This window comes from Neolamprologus multifasciatus, chromosome 13, assembly GCF_963576455.1.
Source record: "Neolamprologus multifasciatus chromosome 13, fNeoMul1.2, whole genome shotgun sequence".
Classification (NCBI taxonomy): domain Eukaryota; kingdom Metazoa; phylum Chordata; class Actinopteri; order Cichliformes; family Cichlidae; genus Neolamprologus; species Neolamprologus multifasciatus.
This window is the reverse complement of record NC_140451.1, coordinates 18,313,584-18,329,232: the sequence shown is the minus strand read 5'-3', so window position 1 is coordinate 18,329,232 and position 15,649 is coordinate 18,313,584. Positions and strand designations below refer to the sequence as shown.

The 15,649-nt window shown below is 41.2% G+C and overlaps 1 protein-coding gene and 1 long non-coding RNA gene across 4 annotated transcripts in view; both read right to left on the bottom strand.

The window, feature by feature from the left end:
* Positions 1–15,649, bottom strand: part of LOC146505398 (zinc finger matrin-type protein 4) — a 64,988-nt gene that overhangs the window by 17,568 nt on the left and 31,771 nt on the right. For 2 of the 3 annotated variants that reach the window (XM_085182384.1, XM_085182383.1), the window contains 3 exons: positions 14,924–15,101; positions 8,393–8,650; positions 2,015–2,111 (listed from right to left, as the gene is read on the bottom strand). In XM_085182384.1, coding sequence (XP_085038510.1) covers positions 2,015–2,111; positions 8,393–8,650; positions 14,924–15,101 — 533 coding nt within the window. Of the gene's footprint in view, positions 1–2,014; positions 2,112–5,585; positions 8,651–14,923; positions 15,102–15,649 lie in introns of those variants that run through there. The other variant, XR_014877520.1, reaches the window with a different exon arrangement.
* Positions 8,737–14,917, bottom strand: LOC146505399 (uncharacterized). Its single transcript, XR_014877521.1, has 2 exons — positions 14,544–14,917; positions 8,737–13,583 (listed from the first exon to the last, which is right to left on the bottom strand). It is a non-coding gene; the product is annotated as an uncharacterized LOC146505399 (long non-coding RNA).

Genomic DNA, 15,649 nt, shown 5'->3' with positions numbered 1-15,649 from the left:
TATTATAACAAACCGATTACATGCATTTGCCAACCTGACCCCATTTAATCTCATACTGATGGTAGCAGACTGATACCATCTTATTGGAGTTTCATCGCTGCAAGTTGCTTTGAAGATGGCAACTGACTGCCAGTTGTCACAGACCTGGACCCATTTTTAACGCAACTATTTCAAAGGCAACGAGACTGCAAGCTCATTGCACAGAGTTTCACCAATTTTTTCACCACTGTTTTCCATAGTGTGACTTATTTAAGCAAAGTACAGGTGCAGGCAATGGTAAAACATATGTCAATTATTTTAAAGTGTCCTCACACTGTATAATCTTTAAAGCTGGCAGAACATGCCTGATGTTTCTCATGATAAACATACAGAGCATCATCTGCTCTTTATGCTTACAACCAAATACATATTTTTTCATGGATTAAAGAAAATCTTTGCTTTCTGTTTTTCTCACTTCTTTCTCTCGCTGCCTTTCTCATCCTTGTTATAGCTGCTGCTGCTTTTCTCACTACACCCACCAGTCTCTAAGAGTTAACTTGCTTACAGAAGTTTAGTCTGTGCAGCCCAGACAGCTATACGCTCTAGGGTAGTTAAATACCAAAAAATTAAAAAAAGCTTCAAATTTCTAACAAAAGAAAAACAAAACAGCAGAAAGCTGCACTAACAATATAATATCCTCAAGCGCCCTTTTATCTGATAAATACATTCATAAAAGACTTAATTTACACTGTATTCCTTTTTTGTATTCCTAAATACAGACAGATGCATGCAAGCACACAGACGAGCACCATTAACCTGCCTATAACCATGCCGACAGCTATCTCATGGCAAACGCATGAAATGTAACGGTTCCATATCACAGTCTCATCCTGTGGGTGGATATAATTTCTGTGATTCTTTGGGATTTTCTAAAATCAGTAATGACCCAAGCCTAATTGTGAAAGACTCATTCTAATAAATTCCACATTGTTATTTTTGCAATTCTCAAATCTGCTGGAACTTTCATTATATTTCATTTTACTCACATATACATCCGATAAAACAGAAACTAATGGAACCATCAGTCCTTACTCTTTGAAACAACATACCGCTTCTAATGTTGGAACTTTTTTATAGTATATTTTGTTACAGTGATAAATGCAGCCCCAAATGGTTTTCCTCACACAGCATGGTAAAGTAAAAGTAATGTAAATAAGTGAACGTCAGTTTTTAGGCATTTACAACACAAGTCAGCTCTTGTCATTAAATCTATGTTGTTTTCTATTTTTGTTTCAAAACAAGACTTTTATTAATTTGTAATAAACATGAGCATAGAAAGTGTATGATGTCACCCATTAGTTTGTGGTTTCTGTTCTGAATCTAATTGTATTTGCATTGCATTTGTCTTGTTTTTACAAAGCAAATGTAACCATATTTGGATAAGAGGGTAGACATTGAGAGTTGTCAGCCTATGCTGGCTAGTTAGCTCTTGGTTAGCAAGCCACAACCTTTGGGCTGTATCAGGAAGTATAACAATCCACTGTAGTGACCTGCTTCTGAATAAGGAAGCAACATTTAGCTTGAAAGTATCTTTAACTGGAATGCTAACTTTAGAAAGTGAAATACAAACTTTAAACAAAATGTATTAACTGAACAGCACTCATATGTGAGTCAGAGTTGCCACGCTCTTGATAATGTATAACTACAAACTGTAATATAGTTTCATATAACAACTTTTAGAAATGGGAAAATCAGACACCAAAAAATTGTAAAAATTAATTGAATGAATTGAAAGTATTAGCACTGGACTTTGAGCTGGAAAACGAACCGTTCAAAGAAACCATTAAAAGCCCAAAATGACATTTTAAAATAATGCCTGAAATATACTTGCACAGTGAATCTTTATAGCTCTTTATACCCATGCAGGCTGCATTGATGGCGAAGTGTAGTTGCTTATCCAAGGAAGTGCATGCCATGTCATTAAGATGTAGAGTTAACACAGAAGTATAAATCTGCTGTATGTTGTTGTACTCACTTGTTCTGGTGCTTGGAGCCCTGGAGGTGTGCATGATACTGCTCAATGGAGTTGAGGACCACACTACAGACACTGCAAGAGTAACTACTTCGCAGCCCTAGAGAGACATAAACATAATATAGTTACTGTAAGTCACTTTCTGTAAGTATGATTTATAACAATCCCTAAAAGCTGTCATCATCATCATCATCATTTGGATCACCAGCTAGTAGTAGTGAGCCCGACATGAGCAACAATAAAAATCTGTACTGACACTAAGTAACAGTCTAATTTTTACCCTCAGTAGTGCTGGGTAATTTTCCTAATTAGAGTGCATCTGGAAAGAGATTTGATTAGACTGATCATTAGCAGAAAACCAGTTACATTTTTAGAGCCTTGGATCAGTTCCCCCTTCTTTTTAGTGGCTGTGTGTGTGTGAGAGGTTCCTTTTTAAAACTTGCACTAGAAAGGCGGGTACCGCAGAAGAATTTGGACTCTAGGAATCAGAAACGAACAGCACAGTGGGATGTGTGCATGCCTGTTTTGTGTGCATGCACAGTTGTATTGTGTTGGTGAATGCAAGCTTGAGTTGGTGCAGCTCAGACACAGATGTTAACTAATTAGAGGGTTTGCAGGTGGTCGCGATGAACACCCAAAAATAGATAGATGAATTTGGAGATACTCATGGAGTGGGGAGAAGGGAGATTTGGTGGTGCGGAGATGGGGATTAGGTAGAAGAAGCGAGTGAAAGAGAGGAAATATCCAGAGAATAATATGATGTTTTAAACAGAGGAGGGAATGGATAATGATTTATTACACTGCAGCATTGATGTAGCATTCATGCTGGGGTTTAATGACCACAAAAAAATGTGTATCCAAGCCCCAAAATAATGTCCCGTGGTAACTAGAGCACCGATTTTAAAATCTTCTTTCTTTTTCATAAAAAGAAGCAGAGGAAATGATCTCTCTGGGTAATCAGCAACACGCCATAATTGCCCGTGTTTCCCCTGTTAGAGATACAATGAAGAGCTATTTTTGTTTTCTCACTTTTTGCACACTGCAGAGCCGTCACAGCAGAACTTTACTTCCATCGGAAAAAAAAAATCTGCCTTGACACTTCGGGGTTGTATGCCAAAAACAAGTCAAAAATTAATGGCTTGAAGCCTCTCCCTCTCAGTTTGTCCTTTTTTTAAATTGTAATTTTCTGACAATGGGTGTGAAATTTTAGTTATGCGGTGCAACTTAAAATTGGGGTGTGCCTGCTTGTGTGTACATGCCCTTTTCGCTGCTGTCATTATCGTCCTTGAGATTTATGACTTGTCTTAGTATTCCATCACCTTTTGACCTTTCGTAGCGGTAATTGGTGAAGTACACTGGGAGATGAAGTTGTAATATAGTTAGGAGTGGTGGGAGGTCGTTTAGGCTTGGGCTAGAGCTGCATAATGTGGCATATCTACTCCCTGTTGCCTCAAGAGTCCCTTAGTCTCTTTCAGGGGTGATTAAGGATAAGCAGTCATTTACAAGAAAGCCAGGATTGAATTAGTTGCCTGAAGTAACTGCTGTCTTGGCTTAAATGTTGATATTTTTGCAACTATTAAGAGCTAATAACTAATTCTGTGTGTATGTGTGTGTGAAAAAGAGACAGAGAGAGTGGGAAAAAAGAGGGCCGGCACATCTTCCACTGCCAAAATGTCATTACTTCTGTTCTCTCTAAATGAAAAGGCTATTAATTGGAGAAGCGATAATTTAGAAAGAAAGGAAAGATAAGTCTCTCTTTCTTCTTTCCTCTCTCCTCCCCGTAATTCTATACTGCTGCAAGGATTACATAAAGAGGTCTATTCTTTTATGTGTGATTATGAAGTGTGTTACATGTGCATGTGTATGCGTTCGCAGACAAAGGCAGCTTCCCTGCTTTTAGCCTGATTGATGTCACCTCCACACTGACTGCCCGAGTAGCAGAGATATACAATATGCTGCAGTTTGTGTCAGCACCAGCTTTTTGTAAACACATGCATAAACATATACACATGCACAGATAACGTGTTTTGGTTAATAAAGCAGTTCTGGCATAAGACCACACTGTGCCCTAATCCATGTTAATTACATGCAGGGAAAGTGTGTGTGCAACGGTAGTGACAGCACGTGGCTCAGGGTTGTGAATGTAGGGTTTTTTTGCGAGCATGAGCAGTATTTGTGAGGGAGTTCTAAGCCTTGTTAATTACACAAGAAGATATGCCAAGAAGAGAGAAAAGAGGGGGTGAGAAGCGCTAAGGCAGTGGGTGTGGAGCTGTTTGTGGCTGTCGTTTAACGTACAGAGCCTTCTGGCATTGCTGGCACCCCTGGTGTGGAGATGCCTAAACGGTTGTCAAAAAAGTAATGAGTTACATTTTGTGCTTAGAAAATTGGGAAAATGATGTTTGTTTCAAGAGTCTTGTTGCAGTGAAATTCAACATCCTGCTGCAGTTTCAGTGTGTGATGAATTTTAGCTTTCAGCTTTTTCACTATGTCCCAACTCAAGCAACATTAATGACCCATTTGGAGCATGATATTTGTGGCTCGTTCCAATACCATGCGCTGCCAAGCTCTGACTGCAGCTCCTTTTTATGTGAGAGGCTCAGAGGAATTTCAGGTAGCGGTTAGCACTAGCAGTTGTGAAATCTAGTGTTTTGCACACACTTTTGGTGAACGGTGGGATTGTTTGAAGACAAAGAGGGAGGGAAATGGGCCTTGTACAACTATTGAACATCAAGTTTCATATGGATACATTCAAGATAGAGTTTCCTCTAATTTGCACTCACTGTAGGGTATTCATGTGTAATGTGATTCATGCTTCTTGTAGGATATTAGTTTATGGAGCGCTTACTACCCCAGAGCCTTTGTGCTTTAGTTCACCATGCGCTTTGCAAGATTAAAAATGAACTGAATCCAAGAAGAGCCCATTGAGATGCAATCAAAACTAACAGTCTGCAGCAAATACTTGACAGAGCCTCTCAAAGGAATATATCGCAAATACCATAGAAGAGAGGGGTTGAGATTTGGGTGAGAGTTAGATTAAATCCAAGTGGAATTTTACCAGCAAACTTTGAAGGACTCAGAGAGAGACTAATTATTTTTTTGCAGCCAGTGTGACAGTAATTGGAGAGACCATCTGTTTCAGACAAAGAAAAAATTACCAGGCGCAGGAAACTATCTTTGTGATCTATTGCTTTTAAAAAAGGATTTCCAGATTCTCTTAGATTTTTCTAGTTTTCTAGTTTCTTCACTGTAAGCAACTAATAATTCTTAAAGGTAGCTTATTAAGATGAAGTTCATGGATTTGGGGATTATTGCCAGAGTCGTTCAGTAAAACCTTTGAAAGACACAATAATAATTATTATTGGTATAATTGATTTACCAATAGAAATGGGCAAAAGAAATGGAAACAGGAATGCATTTAGTGGCATCTTTCTCTTATCTCTCGTGTTTCATGGTCCAACATTTCACTTTATTTTCCTGTCTTTAACTGAGCTTTTGGTCGATAATAACTCCAGAGGGAAATACACAGGTCTTTAGCTGCTAAATGCTCCACTACATTCACCAGGGAGCTGCTTACTTCACATGATGTGTTGTTGGACAGGTAGTTGGTTTATCACTGGTGAGAACAGCTGCTTGCTGCTGCTAGAAATGACACCGTCGAGGGTGGTGAGCCTAAAGAAAGATGTGCCAGTTGCACTGTTAAAAAACAACAAGGAGCTGAAAAAATTTTAAAATGCTCCACGCTGCCGAATGGAGCTGAGTGATAATTTTCCATGTTCTTCAGTATGAGTCACTTTTCCACATAACAATATTATTTGAGCCCATTTTATCGGGTTAAATAAGACCTTTTGGGTACTATTAACATAACTGAGGAGATATATCCTCAAAGAATACTTAAAAAAGCCTAAAAGTATATATTGGTTTTCGGTAAATTTACTGCTTTGTTAGATAAACTGTTTTTAATTCCCAGAGCAAGCTGGTATTCGGACCTACGGTGCTTACACTACATCTTAGTTATGTGTTTCTGCATGTAATTCTGATGTGTGACTGTGTCACAGTAAGTGGGAGAGGAGGTCAGCTCCGTCTCACAACTCTGGCACAGTCATCAATTACACACAATTTTCTCTCGGCTTTAGTGCTTCACCCTCTCTTGGGTCCTGCACACACACATACACCGACACACTCTCCATTCCTAGACGCTTATCTCACTGCTTCTAATTCTCTTCGGAGTCTCCAGAGAGCAGAGACAATGCGCTGGCTCTGTCTTAAGGGGTTTCTCCCCCTGTCATGATTTATGTAAAGACACAGCCGAGTCAGCCGGGCCCCATCCCTCGTCAGTAGCTACTCCCTTGTCCACCACTGTAATCCATCTCCAAGGATTTCGCCTGGCACCTAGCTGTGGAAAGTCACGACATTCTTGCTTGTGTCCCGTCTGTGCAATTAAACCAGAGAAATACATATAAAAAAATAAGAACCTGCATGTGCTTAAATGTCAAGAGGTCTTATGATAAGTTTCGTTCATGGCCACAGGGGGATGAGACAACACAAGTAAAGGTCAATATCATCAATAGGACACAACAAGAAAACACAGTAGGCAGACTCTGTAGCCATAGTTTGGAGAGTAAGAGAATATTGGCGTGCAAATAATTCACCTGTGCCTTGTGGGGGAGATAATAAGGATGGCAGATGAGACATGATGCCAGATTGGACGCCACAGTGGTTTACACAAACACACACATTTAGACACAATGTAACCAAAACAAAGACTGAGTATGGCAGAAGGAAGGGGGTGGGAAAGAGACAAAACGAACGTAAAGAAAAAACTATTCCACAAAGGGAAAATGAGGACGAAAGGACATAGATGAATCTGTGCTTGGCAGAAGCCAAATTCCTCCTTTCTCCTCCCCCTCCTGTGCGTATTTTGCTTAGTTCAGCTGCCACCTCCTGTTCGACCCTCCCACTGCGATTACACTTGATACACCTGTGACTTCATACCTTAAGTGGTGATAAAAAGCCAATCTGACGTGAGAATCTCGAACCAATTGAAATTCGTCTAACTCAAGAGCAAACGAGTACAAACAATGGAGCTGCTCTGTAGTGAACAAAGCGTTCCAGACTAAAGGCCTTGGAACAAACACATGATTGACGACACGTATAATAAATCACGGCAACAGCAAGCTCACTTAGAAAACTTCGACCCGTTAAACGTCTCCTGTTCAAGGGCAGTTAAAAGATTTTGCAGTGCAGCCTTGCTCTTCAATGAGGACGAGTGTCTTAAAAATAAACAAAATTCTAATTAAATAAAAAAAAGTGTTTTCCGTGGTTACATTATGAAATTTGGAGTCTGTGGGATCTGGGTCACAGTATGTGAATGGGGGATGATATCTAACATGACACCACTTAAAGCCTCTGAGCCAGTGTAGGCGGCAACATGACTCATGCTTTTAATATGATTGGCTTCTTGAGATGATGATTTGTGTCATGGCACCTGGAGCATGCAGCAAATGGCACTGCTACGGCTTCACAAGTGGATTTATGTTTGTCACAGGCTGTGTGCTGTGTGGTACGAGCATGCGTCAAACTTGTATGTGTGCGGTAGAGGTGTCGTGTGCGGTAGAGGTGTCGTGTGGCACTCATGAATGCATGTTGGACTCCTTTGCTGAAGTAGGATGATGTTTGGTGATATTGGATGATATCACTCCTAAGAACTAGAGAAGCGGTGTGCCAAATGCTATTCATAATTCAATTAAAGTACCCATCTGTTAGAAATATTTGTGTGAGTGTTGGAATCATTGCCCCATTATCTCCACATTTACTTGTTTAATTTACTAATGTTTGACCATTTCATGTGTCACTTTGTGTGAATCATCACACACATAAATATGCATGCATGTAATGTGGTGGATTTCACCTGTTGAGCCTTCTCTGCTCTGCACTGCATTATCTCTTAAGTATGCTTTTTGCAATGTGCCAGGAGACTTCACATACAGCTTTTCACATATACTGTTGTGTTGTGACCATCAGTGAGACAGATACCAGCAGTAGGAATGTAGAGGTAGTTGACTTAAAGAAGAAGCTTTGGCTAATCCTTGCAAAAACACTGCCATGTTTTTATCCAAATGCATGTAAGCTGAGATCTCAACACTAAGTAGTGCTGATGGTGCTAAATTTATCAATGAATAACTGGTTTGCCTTACCTCAGTTTAACATATGATATGTACCCCCACACTGAAAGGGATATCAGCATTTCATGAATCCTCATTCACTGCTGCACATCTTGCAGCATCTTGCACTCCCACTTATCGTCTTTCCTCTGACAAAGTCGTAACACCCCTGCTGCCTTTCATTTGCCACTTTTGCTGGGATTGGGTCCAAGAGGCTGACCTGTGCTCTCTGTGGCATCCAGACTGCCTGCTAGCTGCTCCAGGAGGCGTGCCCTGGCTGCATTCCTGCGGTGTTTCTTGCCCTCGTAATGCTGCTGGGCCATCAGAGGGTTGTTGAACCAGGCTCCACACAGACAGCAATATTTCCCAGCCTCTCTCCCACCATTTCCACTGACCACCGCCATGGGCCAGGGAAGGGCAGGTGGAGGAGGGGGACACGACGCGGGGTCTGTGGGCAGTGGGGTGGAAGGGGAGGAATCTGGAAGCGGAAGTGAAAAGATAGGAGTTAGAGACAAGTCAAGGGTAAGATACTGTAGAAGGAAATGAGAACAGGAGAAGGAAAGGCAGAGTGAGGGAGGGAGGATATTAACATGAATTCAAATGCAAATCAAGCTCTAATGTGAAAATTACATGAAATGAAAATATTTTCATGAAACTCGTTAACATGAAAATTTGATGCATTTGCACAGATTCTCACGCGCATACTCTTCGCAGACACGTGAATTCTCAAATACATGCTTGAAAAACCACATTTACATTTAAAAACTCCGTAATCAGATTGTACTCATCAAGGCTGAGAGCAAAGAGCAAATGGATTGCTGTGAGCCACATATGTGGAGCATAGATGAGGGCTGGAAGGAGGCCATCTGCACTCCGGGGTCCAGTCTGCAAGTGTTAGAGACTGGCTTCTGAACCTTCCTGTTTTATCTTTTTTTCAACCTGCACCATCTCTCCTCTCCTCTCTTCTGCAAGGGAATAAAAAAAAAAAAAAAAAAGAAACGGCAGATTTCCAGGTGACCTGCTACTCATGACATGGCACTGGTTACCATGGTGATTGCCCATTAATAGCCAACAGGCACGGACATGTCCACAGGACGGGGTTGTAGCTCTCACAGCGAAAACTGCGTACACGCGTGTGGCTACTCGTGTGTCTGTGTGTGAATGTGGGTGTTTGGGTGGCGGACAGAATGTGTAAGCCACGCTTAAGAAAACGTGTGAAGTCTTGTATATGTGTGCGCGTGCATGTGTGTGAAAGAAGCTCCAGAATAAGCTGTTTGCATGTGTAAGGTACAGTATGTGTACCAAACAAATCATCCTGAGAAGGGATGGAAGGGAGGGGGTTATGTCCACAGCCAAATTGCGTGAGAAAGCTTACAGTGCCAGATGGCATGTCCAAATGTGCCGATTTGCCATCTACAATGTGTCAATGACTCTCGAGTTATACTGACTGTGAATACACAGCCCCGATGCCGCACGTTTAGTTCACATTTTATATCACAAACAAAAGCCCACTCACACATGCTTTGAAGCTCAGATGAGTCATATCACTTCTTTCACAACAACCATCATCTCACTGCTAACAAATGCCCGCATGAATCCTTGACCAGTGACCACGGGTGTGAGGTGGGTTCATTTATGTGTCTTTTTTAGTGTGGGGGCCTGCGCCGGATTGACTCCAGCCCTTTGAGCTGATTGGCTCCTCATACCTTGATGTGTCTTCAGGCTCTGTTCACATAGTTACTGTATCTATGGCTGTGTCTCTGTTCATCTCACCAACCACACCCACTCACATTCCCTTTGCTTGTGTTTGCCATCGTCTCACTTTCAAAACTCAACCCTGCAACTCTCTTACTGTCATTTTATTTTATTGCCGTTGAGCTCAAAGGCAAGTCCATCATCAAATCTCCGGTGTAGCATTCATGTGTGCTTGCGTGTGCCAGTGCGTAAATGACACTCCTCGGTTCTGACAGCTCTACGGAACTGCATGTGATGAGCAGCAACAGGGAGAGACCCTGTGATGTTTTTTTTCCTCTCTATCCCTTGTTGCACCACCACTTCTCCTCTCCTGACTGTGATCTCTGCACAGTGGAGCAGAAATAAGTGTTTTTCACAGAGTGGGGCATAGGCAGTGTGCACGATAGTGTGTGTTCTGGAGGAAGAGGTGTTGGGTTGAAGTGTATGGGGATGTGATGTGCATCGGGGAGGGAGCGCAGGTACGATCTCTGCTCTCTACCGCTCAAAGGCTTCTCCAACACACACGGACTCTACTATTTCTAATCTCACTGTGTTGTATGTTTGTGGGAATATGCGTTAGTGTGTTTGTTAGTGTCCAAGTGTCCTGAGATGCAAGTGAATGCCATGAGTGCCTGCGTCAGTTATCCTGCCTCTGTGTTTTTCTAATAATGATTGTGCGTGCATGTGTGTGTTTCTATGTCCATGTGTGCTCAAGCCTGTCAACTTGGCTGTGCATCTTCTGTGGCGCGCTCATCTCGGAATGATCATGAAGGGTGCTTTTTGACTCTAATCTCTCCTGAAATCCTCTTCTTCTCTCCCAGGTCACTATTTCTCTCTTCTTGTTCTCTTGTTTCTTTTCCTTCAGGTCCTACTGTCACAAAACGAAGCAAACTACACGACAGTGCCTGTACAGAAGTGACACTTTTCCCAAAAGTAGGCCAGAGTTTAGCAAAAGTCACTCAGGGGCTTGATTATAACACTCCATTTTGTAGCGATTGTGCCTTTATAGCTGTGTGAGTTTCCCCTTTGAATCCAATTTGAATCACATTATGTAAAGCTCCCCTGGAGTCAACTTAGCAGCACAGACACTTAAAAACACACTAATCTTGAACAATCTTGTGCTTCAACAAAAAAATATCAATCAGCAGATGTCTTGATTTGTTAAGAACACATTTTACTAATCAGGAGACTTTTATAAATTAATATCTCTCTGTGTGCCTCATCTGCTAAGTTTTACTTCTTGGGCCTCTGGCATGTTGCCATTTTCAAACACATTTCCCCCTGAATCCCAGGCTAGTAGTTTTGACTGAAGCATCACTAAAGCTGTCCAAATCCACTTCAGATAAAAAAATAAAGCCTTTGAAGTAAAAATAGTTCTCAGTTCAGTAAAACATGTCACAAAGAGGGGATGTATACGAGCAGAGGTGAGAGTCTATTTGACAACTGAGTTATGGTCTTTAGTGATGACAGGCTTTTTGTGTTAAGATCAGGAATGAGAACTTATAGATGCATAGCTTAGCATGGAAGAATAATAGATTGTGTTCTGTCTGTTATGTATTGCTGAATGATTGAAAGGAATTTTTAACATACCCTTTAAATGCTAAAGAGACAAAATGCCTAGTGTAGCAGTCTAAGAGCTTTAAATGTGTTATATTATTAACCAGAATAAAATTAACACTTCTGATTCAAGCTTCTAATCATATAATGTAAAAAAGAATATAAGCCAACAATTAATGATTCAAACTCTGTCAAATTTTGAGACATCGACATGTATAAGAGCCCACGTGGAGAGACACCATCCCGTAAAGCTCACCATTGACAGCATTTAAAGTTGTTGCCACAAAAAACACCATCAGGACAGAACATGTTTTTGCACTGTGCTCACAGAGCTGGGCTTTTGTAACACCTCTGCACTCATCAGGATAACTTCTCTTACCAAATCAATCGATATCAGCATTGTATATTTTAAAGAGGGTTTTTGTAACCAACAGCAGTGTGCAAAAGCCTTGAGCTATCCCTTACTTCTTTATATTTTCCTAGAAAAATGGGGAAGAGGTGCAGCGAATTATTGAAATATGTGCAAACATTATGCAAATAAAGCAAAAACGGAGTTTGGACTATTCTAACAAGCTTGTAAGTCAACATTTGGTATGATGACCTTTATTTTAAAACACAGCCTGAAGGGACGCTTTGTTGTAATTTCTTTAAGTAGTCTTCATGAATAGTTCTTGAGCATTGTTGAAGGACATCCAAAGATCTTCTTCGGATCTTGGCTGCGTTTTATTCTATTTGCTGTCAAGACGATCCCTCACTGTTTCAACAATGTTGTGTGATGGGTTTGGGATCATTGCTAAGCTCAAAACTTGTTGTAATTTTCATGATGGTAATAGTAGATCAAATCCTGGCAGATTTGTTCTATATTAATAATGCCAGAAGTTTTGACAAGAACCCCAACCCCACTGGTGAAATGCAGCACCAAACAATGACAGATGTTGATGCATGTTTTTAATCCATTTAAAATTTGGATTTATGACTACAAAAGACAACTTGACACTGATTTTCAGTCCAGTTCTACCTACTTTAATACCACAGCATTTTATCCTTGATTCCCTTCCTAATAAATGCTTGTTGACAGCGAATATTAGATGGTTTAACTGAAGTGCCAAACACATCTCTCAGTTTCTCTGTCAGATCTTTGCTTGATTCTTTCCTGTTTCTTATGGACATGACTTGAGATATGGTTCATCTGCATTAGATAGTTTCATAGACTTCTTCTTTTGTTATTCAACTTGTCTAGTTTCCTTTGATTTTTTTTTTGCCAAAATATGCCAACCTTTCAGAAAATAGCTATTTGAGAAGCATCTTGTTGGTGGTTTTTGAAAAAGAGTGCTAATACCAAAGTGACTAAAGAGACTATTTTCCTTTCATTTTTACTAAGTACACAGCAGTTTTTTAATGCTTTAATGAGTCAGCTTAAACAATCAAAGAACAAAATAAAACAAAAAACAACAAAAACAAAAATCAGCCAATGTTTCACAGAAAAACTTTGAAAGAAATAAGGACTGGCTCAAGGGTTTTGCACAGTAATATAGCAACAATGAGCGCATGACAGAAGCATGTTAGCTAGGGCATGTTAGCTAGCTAGCTTGTTAGCTGGTAGTCTGTTGACTGCTGGAAGGGGCTTTGTCTCTCATCAACAACAGTAAAGAAAGATGCTGCTGTGACTGCTGTAACAGAAACAAAGTACTGTGACTGTGGTTTTTTAAACTTTTTGAGGCAAGCCAATATTTCAAGGCATGCCCGTGTTCATATCTGTGCAAAACAGCTTCTGTGTTGTCGGGCACATCTTTTTTCGATTTTATTCTCAGTAATTTCACTTTTGACAATCTATTTGCTGCATCTGGACCTCTGACATGTAATTTTCTTTTTTTGCAAGACTTGCCTGTCCACTACCATATGCCTTGCCCCTTTCCAACTATCAGACAACAAAAGTCCCTGCTGCGTGTGGTTCAAATCCAGCAAGCTTTTGAAATGGGCTGCGTTTCTGTCAGAATGGTTGTTTGGTTTCCAAGAGCCTGGCACTTTCTTAGCATTAGCAAACTTCTCACAGGTGATGCATCTGAATAGTGTTGACACCTCTGTAGCCAAGAGACATGCAGCTTTTGTGATAGTGTCTGCTGACTAGGGATGGGTACCGGTGTCCGGTGCCATGATGGCACCGGTTCTGACATAAACGGTAGTAACCAGACCGAAAAGCAGCGCACATTTCGGTGCTTCATTTCGGTGCTTTTTTTTCCTGAGCTGTGACACACTTTGAATTCTAGCCAATCATTTTACGTTTCCGAGGATAGTAGGCGGGCCCAGGTACGTACGTACTTTTAGAGCAGAGCTACAGATTAAAAATGCCCAAGGCGAAGCAGTCAAAAGTCTGGCTGTACTTCACAGCAAAATATGCAAACTCAGCAGCCTGCAACAAGTGCTTTAAGGTGATACTGTGATACTGTCAAAGGAGGTAACACCTCAAATCCGATGAAACACCTGGCGACGCATAGCGGTTTTTTTTTAAAGCAGAAAAATGCGCCGTATTTGATAGCTTGCTGCGAGACCTCACACCGAGCGCATCTCCTGCGGGTGTGGTGGTGACGGATGATGATGCAGCAGCAGCCGTTCTTCTCTGCGTGAGTAGCTTCATGATGTTCGTGTGTAATTTACGTTGAGTAGGCTAACCACGTTATTACATTAATGCATGTAAGGTGAACTAGCAAACATCATCATAGCTACATGCGGCTGTCTTCTTGTTTGATGGCAGATACTCCCTTCACCCTGGCCAAAAAGGCTAAAATGACTAAAGAAAAAGTGGAAAACAGTTAAACATGAGAGGTTTTTGGACAAAGTTTGTTTTTGTTTAAGCACTGCTTCCAGCCAAGAGTGATGCCATATATGCCCTATAGCTGCAGAAAAGGCTAACATTGTTATCTTTTTACAAAAAAACAGCTGAACATGAGAGGTTTTTGGACCAATTTTGTGTTCTCCATTCTTTAAGCACCGGTTTGAGCACCGTTTAAGCACCGGCACCGTTTCAAAAGTACCAGTTTGGCACCGGTATCGGATAAAACCTAAACGATACCCATCCCTACTGCTGACAGGTTTTTTTCTCATTTCTAAAAGTTGTGTGTCTTCTGCAGTGATAGGTAGTTACTCAACACAAGAAAATGATGTGTTTTTTTTCCCCTTATTAACTTCCTTGGTGTCATTCAGGGCCTTTGATGTATCACACACGGATAAATCCCACCAGCCAGCAACTGCAAAATGAGACTGGAGTTCCCTTCATTTATAACTATGGTTGTCATAAAATCTCACAACACACCAGCATTTGGCTCAAAGGCACACTAGCGTGCCTTACTACACCATTTGCAAACTGCTGCACAGCTTTAGTACGTTAACTTAAATATCTGAGTTTAATCTTTATGTAAAAGTCTAACACAGGTCAATATAGCAACTAGACTGTGTGCGATACCTGTGTTTGTGGGGTTGGCTATGGCTGTGGGTACACTGGGTGGCTCCCCCAGCACCAGGCGGACTCTCTTGGCATGGGTTTTGCCCTGGTAGTGGGACTGTGCCACAATTGCAGAGGTGAAGAACATGTTACACAGGGTACAGCACTTGTTCCTGTCCACTTCTGTCTCTGCACAGTCCTATAGCAGAAACAGAGGAAGAGAAATGGTAAAAGAAAGTGTCAGAAGGGTGAAGAGAGGTGTTGAGAGAGAAAAATAAATCAAAGTACAGGAGAGTATAGCGAGTGGAGAGGTGTAGGCTGATCGTGATGGGAATGGTGTGAAAAAAGGCAGGGAGAGGTAAAAGTGAGAAAAAAAAGAGAGATGGGGGGGGGGGGGGATGGAAAGATGTAGACTTTACACTGACCTCACTGGGCTTTTTTTCTCTCACTTCCTCTCACACACACATACACACACACACTCACACACACACACACGTGCACACATGAAGGCAAAGAGAGGACTAATCAAATATTCATCTGTCTCTCTGGGCTGAGATTGTGGCTTCGGCCTTTCACCGCAGCTGGTTCATTACTAATGATGAGGGAGAGTTGCTCCCTACGGAAGAGTGAGAATACAAACAAAAAGACCAACCAACTGCCTGATTGACACAAACATGCAACCACACACACACACACAGTCATTCTTTCATCCATCAGAGTATACTGACTTGCCGTTAGGCAATGAAC